Source organism: Coturnix japonica, chromosome 5, assembly GCF_001577835.2.
Source record: "Coturnix japonica isolate 7356 chromosome 5, Coturnix japonica 2.1, whole genome shotgun sequence".
Taxonomy (NCBI): domain Eukaryota; kingdom Metazoa; phylum Chordata; class Aves; order Galliformes; family Phasianidae; genus Coturnix; species Coturnix japonica.
Window position 1 is genome coordinate 16,790,566 of NC_029520.1, and position 11,187 is coordinate 16,801,752.

General features: G+C 42.8%; 1 protein-coding gene across 3 annotated transcripts; it reads left to right on the plus strand.

Moving 5' to 3' along the window:
- The first annotated feature begins 747 nt into the window (after window positions 1-747).
- Window positions 748-11,106, plus strand: UEVLD (UEV and lactate/malate dehyrogenase domains). 3 transcript variants are annotated; one of them, XM_015864174.2, is made up of 12 exons: window positions 748-858; window positions 1,211-1,295; window positions 1,502-1,564; window positions 2,842-3,005; window positions 3,345-3,480; window positions 3,804-3,928; window positions 4,619-4,724; window positions 6,167-6,337; window positions 7,205-7,378; window positions 7,698-7,782; window positions 8,424-8,547; window positions 9,550-11,106. In XM_015864174.2, the coding sequence occupies exons 2-12, from the start codon at window positions 1,283-1,285 to the stop codon at window positions 9,712-9,714; spliced, it is 1,326 nt and encodes a 441-aa protein (XP_015719660.1). In that variant the 5' UTR covers window positions 748-858; window positions 1,211-1,282; the 3' UTR covers window positions 9,715-11,106. The 3 variants fall into 3 exon arrangements, with proteins under 3 accessions (XP_015719660.1, XP_015719659.1, XP_015719661.1); XM_015864173.2 differs by lacking the exon at window positions 748-858 and adding an exon at window positions 955-1,062; XM_015864175.2 differs by lacking the exons at window positions 748-858; window positions 7,698-7,782; window positions 8,424-8,547; window positions 9,550-11,106 and adding exons at window positions 955-1,062; window positions 6,471-6,544 and having other exon boundaries at window positions 7,205-7,312.
- The last annotated feature ends 81 nt before the right edge of the window (window positions 11,107-11,187 follow it).

The following is an 11,187-nucleotide window of genomic DNA, read 5'->3' on the forward strand; positions in this document are numbered from 1 at the left end:
AGCTGAAAATAATTGGCATCTCCTGCAGTTTAGGCTTCTTACATAATATGTATTTGGAGGAATGTGGATTTAAGAACGATGATATAAACAAGTGCACAAGCTGCCTTTTGTCTGTTCCACCTGGAATAGATGGCGTTTCATCTTGGAGTTTCACGAGCAGCATCTTTCTCAGGCTCTTCTTCCCATGTGAAGAACCAGCGCCTTTTCTACTGCTGTCTGCTTGGACAGCTGGAGGTCTGTGCCACAGATAGCTCTGGTTAGCACAGCACTGCAAGCTGTTCCAAATGGATAAAGGAATACCTTTCCTCCAACAAAGCCCAGCTGTCTCCTTTTGCTTGAAAAAGGAAGGCTTGCACACTGTTGTCCTTTTGAAAAACCAGCATAAGAGTACCATCATTTTGCCCCTTAGCATTTGATCAGTGGCCAACCAGCACCTTGTTTTGTAGGCGTGAGATCTAACCTTGACTGGAAGGCCCCTGAGATTTTGGATACAACGTTCTAGTAAGTTGCTGTCTTAAAGCAAAATGGTCGTTCTGCATTGATCCCAACCCAGCTGAAGATGTACCTATGAAAGCAATAGAACTATTGTACTCAGATTTATTTTTATTCTACTTCCTCCCCTTATTGGAGGGCAGCTTTTAGTTGTAGCTTTAATTTGAAATAACATCTCAATTCCACAAGGCAGAACGGCGATGTAGTCATCCAACAGCTGGCCTTCTACTTTCTAGTTTAAACGCGTATGGAATCACTCAGCTATTTATTTTTCACCCTTCAATTCCCGTGCCTGCCGTACTGAGCAGAACGCAGTTAAACACGGAAGTCGAGCCCCTCAGCAGCGCTGCAGCCCTCAGCCTTACGGTGAGTCCCTACCGACGATGGAAGGCGACCGTCGGCCCCCACCAACACCTCGAGCCCACCGCGCCGAGGGACGCGCCCGGCTCCCGTAGGACGCGGGGCGGCTCCTGGGGCGGGCGGGGCGAGACGGGCTGGAGGCGCGGGGCCGGCTGGGAGGACACGGCCATGGCGGTGTCGGCTGATGCGCTGCGGAAGCAGCTGGGAAAGGTGCGGGACGGGGCCGGGAGGGGTCCGTGATGGTAGGGGCTGGTGAAGGTTCGCTGCCCGGCGGTGCTCCGTTGGGAAAAGCGAAAGGGGAGGGCGGGACTGCCGAGACGTAAACGCTCCCGTCTGGGTTTTTGTCTCCCGCTCGCAGTACAAGTTCAGAGACCTGACCGTGGAGGAAGTGACGGCTGTCAGCAGGGCGCACCCCAACTTCGCCTTCTCCATGAACACTTACAGTAAGTGGGGATGCGGTGCTCTGAGGGGAGAGCGGGGTCTTGCCTGCCTGGCTCCGTGGGGAAACACCGGTCCCTGTGGGGCAGGGTGGGATTCCGTACTGTCTGTGTCAGGAACGATGCTTCTGGTTTCTAGCAACATTGGGAGCGTATCGTTGTCATTCTGCATTAGGATTGCCATTATCGTCTTGTTTTTGTTTTAATTTCAGCCTTTAAGGATGGATCCCAGAAAGACCTCCTGAATTTCAGCGGTACCATCCCAGTCAAATATGGTAGGAGTCACTGCCTGTGGGTTCCTTACACACTGTGCGTCCCAACAACACGCCATAGGGAGCCTGAGAAAAAGGCATGGCTGAAGCAGCAGGGATGGCCTTTTTCTCTCTGGGAGCCAGGCTGGAGAAGTGAGAGTGCTGCACCTCATTTCCAGCAGCTAGGGGCAATTAACCTTGCACCTAAATGTGCTTTAATTGAAGTGGAACGGCAGATTGAAACACGCCAACTATGCTTCTGAATTATTAGATGAGGCTGTGCTAAGCTTGCATGTATAGGATGGGGCAACCTTTCTCATTTTGGGTGTGCTCAGAGCTAATTTACACACATGCTAGGATCAAATACTCAAGAATGTGAATACAAGTCTGCGCATTGTGCCTTTGGGGATTTGGTATAACCTGTGCTGCTCTTTGAACTGCTGCTTCACTAGAAGTGGCTTGGGATTTTACCTGAATTGGCAGAAGCCATTTCTATTCCATAAATATTGTCTTTATGTACATATAGACACCGAAATAAGGTGCTGTGAGACAGGCCAAGGTCAGGCAGGGTGGGGCTCTGAGCACCTGATCTGGAGTAGGTGTCCCTGGTCATTGCAGGGGAGTTGGACCAGGTGGCCTTGAAGGTCTGTTCCAACTCAATCCATTCTATGATTCAAGTCAAGTAAATACTTTGCTATTTATCTTGCTCCACAGCTGCTGCTCTGAACAGCTTTTATTGTGTTCCCACAATACTTTATTAAAAATAAAAATAAAAACATATATTGTGAGACAGTGTAGGCAAACATTTTGGTTCCAGTGGGGGTTGCTTGAATTCTGAAAGCCGAATGCTTGTATAGAGAGTGGTTAAAAAGAGCTGGTAAGTAATTATTTATTTCTGAACTTAGTGCTTTTGAAGCTGAAGCTCTTAATAGATGCCTCTTAACATCAGTTATTGTGAGTTCTTAAAAAGTAAACATAATTAAAAGACAGCAGTAAAAAGTTCATTTGCCTATAAAACTGGTCATGCTGGCTGATAGAATACCAGTGGAAAAACAACAAGAGGAAAAATTCCTGTGTTAATCAAAACTCAATCCATGATGCTGCAAAGTGATCCTGACAAGTCTGCTTCTGTCAACCAGCCTGAGTGACTTAAATGCTTTAAGTGCAAATCAGGAAATGTATTTGTCTGGCTTTTTTTCTCTTTGTTATTATGAAATGTGAATCACGTGCATACAGACCTGGTTCTTAGTGTTTCTTCTCAATGCAGAAGCTTGTAATGGCTTTTGGTTTGTGTTGAACAGGTAATTCCTATAACATACCCATTCGTCTGTGGATTCTGGACTCTCATCCCTTTGCTCCTCCCATTTGCTTCCTGAAGCCGACTGCCAACATGGGAATTTCAGTGGGGAAGCATGTGGATGCTCACGGCAGGATTTATTTGCCCTATCTGCAGAACTGGAGCCACGTAAGAAGAGGGAGATGTCTGGGAATAACACGTGATGCTATGTGGAGGGCAGTGCAGAGGAGTGGGCCTGGTTTGAGGCTTTTTGTGTTTTGCATTGCTTGTTAAATATGGAGTGCTTATGCTAGAAGTGATGTTACACCTCTTAAAATTACAGCTTTCAGTCCATCCAAAGGGTTCACAAGGAAGATTATAGGTGAGCGTAAGGAAAACTGTTTTCAGCTGGGGAAAAAAACGGGGATTTCTTGCTATAACTTCTACTGACTTCACGGTATGTTTGCTCCAAGTACCGAACCATACCAAAGAGTTCCTCAACTATTTTGTCTTCTTTCTATACCTCAGCCTAAATCAACCATCATTGGATTAATCAAGGAAATGATTGCAAAATTTGAGGAGGAGCTGCCTTTGTATTCGCTGTCGTCTTCTGATGCTGACAGGCAATCAGAACTTCTCTCCTACATCGCAAGGATTACTGAAGGTGCAGATGTTTTCATCTGTTGTTTGTAGTGTTCTAAGGCAGTGTATGTTTTATTTGTTATTACTTGATATCATAAGGATGCCTACCTAATGTTAATAACTGAGTCTTTGTGCATGCAATATACATGTCCAGTTATTCTTATTATTTCTATTACAAATCTCTGTGAATTATGCTCGGTATGAGAATCGTTGCATTATCAGACTTGACCGCTGTATGTTATTTGGATCAACTCTGATCCAGCCACAATCCTTTGTGTAGCATCAGTAGCTGTATTGATGCAGTATGGATCAGCACTTAAGTTTGTGATTTCCTTTTAATTACAGGAGAGACTGACATAAAATCAAAGAGTAAAATTGGTGGAGTCAGAAACGGGGGCTGCTTTAACAAAGTTACTGTGGTTGGAGCTGGAGATCTTGGCATTGCATGTGTGCTAGCAGTTGTTGCAAAGGTATGTAATTATTATAAGTCACTGTACACCTGATTATTTAATACAGGGGCTTCCAGTTTAGCTCTTAGTGTCTAATACAGAAGTAGCTCAGCACTTCTAACAGTCTTTGTCACTGCCTGTGTCATTCACCTCTTCCCACCAGTTAATTTGTGGACAGACAGAAGCATTAGTTTCTGTTATGCTTTCTCATTCTGCTTTTGTAGATGCAGACGGGTAAACTAGGAATGCACTTATGTTGAAAATCCATAATTGTGAGGTTATTACCTAAGCTGCAGCTTGTTAGAACTAGCATCTCCTGCTGCCCTGGAAAAGGGTTTTCTATGGCCTGTCTGCACTGTATTGCAACTGTATGCTCAGGGACAACATTGGTAACCTTCTAGAGATGATTTTGTGGGTGTGTTTGTTTCATAGTGCCTTATTTTCCAGCTCAGCTCGTTAAACTAATAGTTTTGTATTTTGATTGTAATTTTGGTCTGCCCGTATCGCTTATTGTACACACAGTACCGCAAACATTGTTTTGAACTGGATAAACATATACATATATATGCGTATATATATATGTTTGTGTGTGTGTATATTTTATACTTTTATATATATATATACACACACAGACACATATGTATATATCCCCACCACTGGCAAGAACAAGTTAGGTTTTGTTGTTGATCTGTGTTGTTTTTACTCATATAGGGTGTTGCTGACAAGGTGGTTCTTCTGGATCTTTCTGAAGGTGCAGCAAAAGGAGGAACCATGGATTTGGAGATCTTTGCTCTTCCAAACGTGGAGATCAGCAAAGGTACTGTCTGTCATTGCTGGAGCGGGAGCTGATGCTGTACTGTGTGTGCCTGTGCTTGTCTCAGTGCGAGCAGGGAACCTTGGCTGTTATAGAAGCTCTGGTATACAAGGCATGTTTCTAGATGTTTTCATAGCTTCTTGCTTTTTCTTATCCTCCTAGGGTAAAACTGTAAGGGAGAGATAGTAAAGCTTGAACTGCTTCTTATTCAGGCTTTATTGTTGATAGAGTTAGAAGTGTCTGAGCCTGCTTCCAGGTTGAGAGGCTTTTGCTGAATTTGGACACATGCAGAAATGTAGAAAAGCAATCTAGTGTGTCAGTGTCACTGCTGCAGAGAGGGCAAGAAGGTGAGGAGAGGTATGTATGTAGGGAATCATACCTAGCTGTGACAGCAGTGTTGGAAAGACTGAAAAAAGGTGGGTTTCAAAGTACTACCTTCCTCCACTGATGTTTGTTAAACATCAGTTTATGGCCAGTGGTTAGTTCTTAATCATTATCATTATATATTCAGGAAATTAACTCCTAACCTGAGCCTGGAAGAGGATGTCCAGGGAGATAGTGGAATAACCATCACTGGAGGTGTTCAAGAAATATCTGGATGTGTCATTTAGGGACATGGTTTAGTGATGGGACTTGGTGAGTCAGTTTGATGGTTGGACCTGGTGGACTTGAAGGTCTCTTCCAACTGAGATGACTCTGTGATCTGGTTGACAATTATCTGTGAGCGTACAGTTCAGCAGAATCAATGCCACGTCACTGTAGTTAGTTGTGATGGCTGCAGTCCTTGGTAAGCTGAGTTGCAGAGGCTGAGATGGTTAAAAAGCTCTTCTACATCAGAAGATGGAAGTGAGAGGAAGTGGCCTTTTTCATCCTCACTTCTTGTTTATCCGCGGTGTTCTTTCATGCCTCGGACCTTCTGCGAGACAAGTGAGGCTTTCATGTGTCTCTAATGTCGTTTATCTTAGTTTCCCATTCCACCAGGTATCTTATTTGATTGTTCTGTTTCCACCTGGCATTGCCTGTTCTGCATCCTTTGATCTTATCTTTGATCTTATCTCTGCCCTTCTTATAAAGTTGCAATAAAAATGAAGGAGCCTTTCCATAGATGTGTTTATTTTTTTCTCCCTTGCTGAGAAAATTAAGTTTGGAAACTCGTGTCAGAACTGTTTTCTATTCTGTCCTCTGTCATCTTGGGCAAACTTCAGTCTCTTTTCTACCTTTGTCAACTAGGAAGGGGGAAAACTGGTTCTGTGGGAGAGCTGTTTGCAGGTGCTGCAGAAGTGCCCCACGTTACAGATGGGGAGCTGGGGGCAAGATAGAAAGGCAGGAATCCCTAACTTATGCCAGGTGTTGCAGTTCAGCATTTAGAGCAGAGTTTGGGTTTTGCATCTAAAACTTGATACAGTGACATACCTTCTTAAAACACATTTTCTTTATATTTTCAGATTTTTCAGCTTCAACTGATTCAAAAGTTGTGGTGCTTACAGTTAACTCTCTGGGTAATGCTCAGACGTACCTGGATGTCATACAAAGCAATGTGGATTTGTTCAGAGGAATTATCCCAGCAATATCACACTACAGTCAGAACTCTGTGCTGCTTGTTGCTTCTCAGCCAGGTGTGTTGGCTCTTCAGTTGATGTTCTGTCCCTGCAATGGCTTCTCTTTGGGCTGTTTGAAAAACACATTACTGCCGAATATGCACTCTTAGTCAGAAATTCTTGCTACTCTGAAAGATGTTTTCCTTTACAGCACTGAGCAGGACACTGTTTTTTTTAACTGTTACCAAGATAAAAGAAAATAGTGTACTTTGATTTGTTTATAAGGTATGTATTTCCACATATTTCTGTGTGTAGCTTAAATGTCACTGTATGTACAAGATTGGCATCCATTGACTGTTGTCTTGTCAGCTGTGAGTGTTAATTATGTTTCTTCTGTGCAGTGAGAATAGATGCATGTGTGTATGTGTTGTGTGCTCTGTGATGAAACTCACAGACTATACTGCAGCTGTATTGTAGGGAAAAGTCTAAGTCTCTGTGCTCAGTTGTACTATGAATGGAGAAAAGCAAAAATGCTTGTAAAAGAGAAGTACACATGAACCTGTCTGTTAGCCCTTTTCTGTTTTTCGAGTGATTCTTAGCCTTATCTTTTAGAACTGTGGGAATGGGGAAGAGAGTTCTTGCCAAACAGGGAGTGGGGAAGGGAACCACTGGGTGCATTAAATTTAGAAGCATGTGAGATTTGTGGTCAAGGGAAGCATAGTGACTCATTCTGAAGTTTCATTTCTCTGAAAGCTTCGTGTGGGCTGTGAGTTTTCTTCATCTTCTCTCCATCTGACTCGTTGTTTTGGTTTAAATAAACTGAAATATTCTCATATGCTTTTATCTTTTCTAAAGTAAATGGAGATTTGTATCTCTGACAGTTTGCAAATAGGCTACATTTTGATTGATCCTTTATTGTCAATGTATTTTCCCTTTCATATATAGTCGAAATAATGACATACGTGTCATGGAAGCTGAGTGCATTTCCCAAAAGCCGAGTTATTGGAGTCGGTGGCAATCTGGATACCGAGAGATTTCAGTACATACTCACAAAGCTTTTGCAAGCAGAGGCCGTGGGAAAAGACGCTTGGATTGTCGGTGAACAAGGGGAAGACAAAGGTAAAGAGATCCTCTTCCAATACATCTCATAATGAGTAATGAAGTGTGGTGTAAGATATGTTAGGCTACTGCTGATGTGACATTTTGTCCATAATAATTCATTTTTAAGCAAGTGTCTCGGGACAGGTGCTACTGTTGTTTTATTTCAGCGGGCTAGAGACCCTACATTTGTCTTGTTATGAGGAAAGGAAGGTTTGGAAGCTTCCTTTTAAATTAATGAATGAATTAATTTCCTTTTCTCATCCCTTCCCAACTTTTTTCATTCTTATTGTAGTTGCTGCTTAGATGTACACTTAATGCTGTGTTTTTCTCTGTCTAGTACCATCATGGACCAGCTCTAAGTCAGTTACAAATGAAACAGAAACAGTGGCTGCTCGTAACTCCAGGGAAAAGGTGGCTAACAGGTAACTCTGTTACAACCTTCCCATTTTTCTTCCTGCTTTAATGCTTGGTCTGCAGTTTTGTGGTTGTTTTTTTGTTGTTGCTGTTTTCTTTCCCTCAGTTCCTTACAAAGAAGAGGAATTTTGCTCTAAAATGTTCACACATCAAATTTTTAGGAACTCATAGGTGTGTGCATCACTCATTTCTGTGCAAGTGTATATAATTGAGTTTCTGCTTTAAATGATGTTTTTGCCTGTGGTGATCCCTGCGGATGAGATGGTGAAGCTTTGTGGAATATACACCGGAGTTTCAGAGTTGCCAGTTCAATTCCAGGTTACGTGCATTAAATAGAAAACAAGAGGCAAGCTTTCTTGCACACTTTTCTCAGAGCTTGTGTGAAAGCAGCTAACTTCAAAGCTAGGGAGAAATTTGGATCAATTTACATGATGGAATAAGCCTGAAAAAGGAATTGTTACTACTCTGGGTAAAATATATATGAAGACATTCTTTAAGCAGGTCATTACTTTCTTATATTATTTTCCTGAATCAACCATCGTGTTCTTATGGTACACTTTGCCTGTCTGTAAGGTTTCAACAAATAAATCAAAACATGACGTTTAGATTTTAATCAATCCTATGTTTCCCCTTTTCCTGGTTTATATAGAGCTGTGGAAGTTCTCAAGGGAAAAGGTCAGAGATCCTGGTCTGTTGGGCTCTCAGTTGCTGATTTAACTGACAGTATCATGAAAGATAAGAGGAAGGTTCATTCTGTATCCACTCTGGCAAAGGTAAATGTATTATTAATGTCTTTTGGTTGTCATTACATTGATGTGATTTACACTGGATGCGACAGTTAAGTTTTATCAGCACAGACATGCTGCATAAAGCAGCTGTTCTGAAGTAGCATTATGATTATTACGGTCTTCCAACAAGAGTGTTTAATTCCAGTCCAGATGAAGTACGGCTCAGTTGTTGTGTTAACCTGAAACCAGTATCAGAAGTGGATTGTTTTCAAAATAAATACAAGCATTTGGGGGAAAACATGTTCATGTTTGCTGACCAGCTCCCCAGGAACAGCTCAGTTTTGCAAATGCAGAGAAATGCGTCACAGTTTCCAAGCAGTCAGTGTTCAGTGTATATTTTTCCAGGGGCCAAAAGAGTTCAGTATCACTTAGGAAGGTATAAAATGCATTTTCTGCCAGTACTTTATTTGGCCAGCTTTGAAAGGTTTATCTGCTTTTGTTACTCCTTGATACTCAGCGTTCTTTAGATGATTAAGGTGCATATAACTTCACGCAAGATTTAGACTACAGTTTTAAGTTCATCCTATGAAGCTTCACTAAAGTTTTATGTTGTTTCAGAGGAGAGAAAAAGAAAGTTGTAGTGACCATTATTGACTGCTTCTACATCCCTCACAGTTCTTAGTGCAGGGACATAGAGCACCAAAAGCTTCTTACTGTATTACTTACAGCAGATATACAGCTAATTCCATCATTTTTTCAAGTCAAGTTTGTAGTTGTTCACAAACTAAACACAAAAGTAGAGGAGTGCTAAGTCTCTTAAACTGCAGAGTAACTACAGAATGTACAATTTCACATACACATCCTATGAAGAAACAAAATCTATACCTGTAGTAGAAATAGAACCTAGATGTACAAAATCATGCTGTGTGACAGAATGTCCCCGCTTAGTTAAAGCTTCAACAATGACTCCACGCAGTCCCATGCTTCAGATAAGCACAGAGCAAGAATTTGCATTTGTATGACCATGTTCTCTGTGTGTCGTTTCAGGGATTTTGCAATATAAACAGTGAAGTATTCTTAAGTCTTCCATGTATTCTTGGGACCAGTGGAGTGGTTGAAACGGTCGCACTGGAAGAAGATCCAGAGGTGCAAGAGAAACTGCAAAGCAGTGCAGGATCAATTCATGACCTTCAGCAGCAGCTGAAACTGTAAGCACAAAGGAAGCTACAGCGTCTGCTCACACAAGTTGGAACTTTGTTCGGCAGGAAGGGTTGCTTGGTGCATACAGTTTTCTTTGCAAAACAAACTTTTGAACTTACTTTCAAAAGTGCTTTCCTTATTTACTGTTGGTTCCAATTATTTAATGCTGTGCCTCCCTGTTGGAATGTCTTGCCTTGAGAAGTGCACTTTTGGTAGCCAAAATGAGGAGAGTGAAGTGCAAGGATGTTTTATCTAAAATAAGGTGACATTTGCCTTTTTTTCTTTATATTTTGTTCTGTTTTTGCTGCTAATGATGGCCTGCCTGTTGGATTCCTCATAGCTCTGTGCACCTCATTAGGACACAGCCTAGGACAGAAACTTGCTCAGCTCCTTGGAAACTGTGGTGTGCAGAGCCAACAAGAGCTCCTCCTGTTTCTGAGTGTTGGTATGGGCTTGCCCAGAATATGGTTGCAGGGCAATGACCTATTGCATGCAGTCTAATATCAATGGGCTCCATTCTTGCATATGACTATGGGGAAAGAAAGGGTGAAAGCATGAAGTATCGCATATGAATTTCTGTTGAATATTTACCTATATCTGAGTCTCTGTCATTGGGTGACTTCATTAACTCTTGTTTTCTAATTATGTTCAGAGCACCAACGGATCTGCAGGTGTTGGTATGTGTCTGTGCAGTGTTGGAATGGGTGCCCTTCCTGAAAGGAGGAGCCAGGATGGGCACCAGGTAGGGAGTGAGGTCTGCCTGTTGTGCAGTGCGGAGGTGGCTGGAGTTCAGGCCTTGAGCCAAAGCTACTGGCTGCTTGACTGAGGTGGAGAGGGTAGTTCCTTGAGGAGGCAACAGGATCTTCAACCCTCTACAGCAAGGCCAAAGACATGATGGGAAAAGTTGCAAACTCTTACGTGAAAAAGCACTTTTTTTTTACGGTGAAGAGCTTTTTGTGTTCTAAACTCTGGGATGGTTGCACTGGTAAGAGAGCAGACTGCATTCAGTCCAGGTACAGCTGAGCACTGCACTGCAGGCTGCTGGGTGGCAGAACCAGAGCAGCGGGGGTCCCTCTGCTGCCACATGCAGCATCGTGCTGTTGTTCCCTGTGCATATGCTGAGCTGTGGCTGCTGAAATAGCAGCAGAAACTCCAAAGCACAAGTAGAATACGTCAGAGCCAAAGATGGCTCCTTTCTGCCTTCCACTCGCATCTACAAAGAGCCAGCGCTGCGTAAAACAGGACTTCCTATTGATAAACGTAGGAAAAGCAATTGTAATACTGAAATTCAGGTGGGTTTTCAGTGAATGCTGAAGTTTCCTTTGTGGTGGGGCGGGATGGGCGATGTCTGCAGCTGTGCGACTCGAACGCTATATTAAACAAGTGCCTGAGGCTGGGGCCGGACCCGTGTTGGTCAGTGTGTTTATTTTGCTCGGATGTTTATCCCGATGTGCACAGCTGAGGTGTTCTGTACGTCTTGGACAT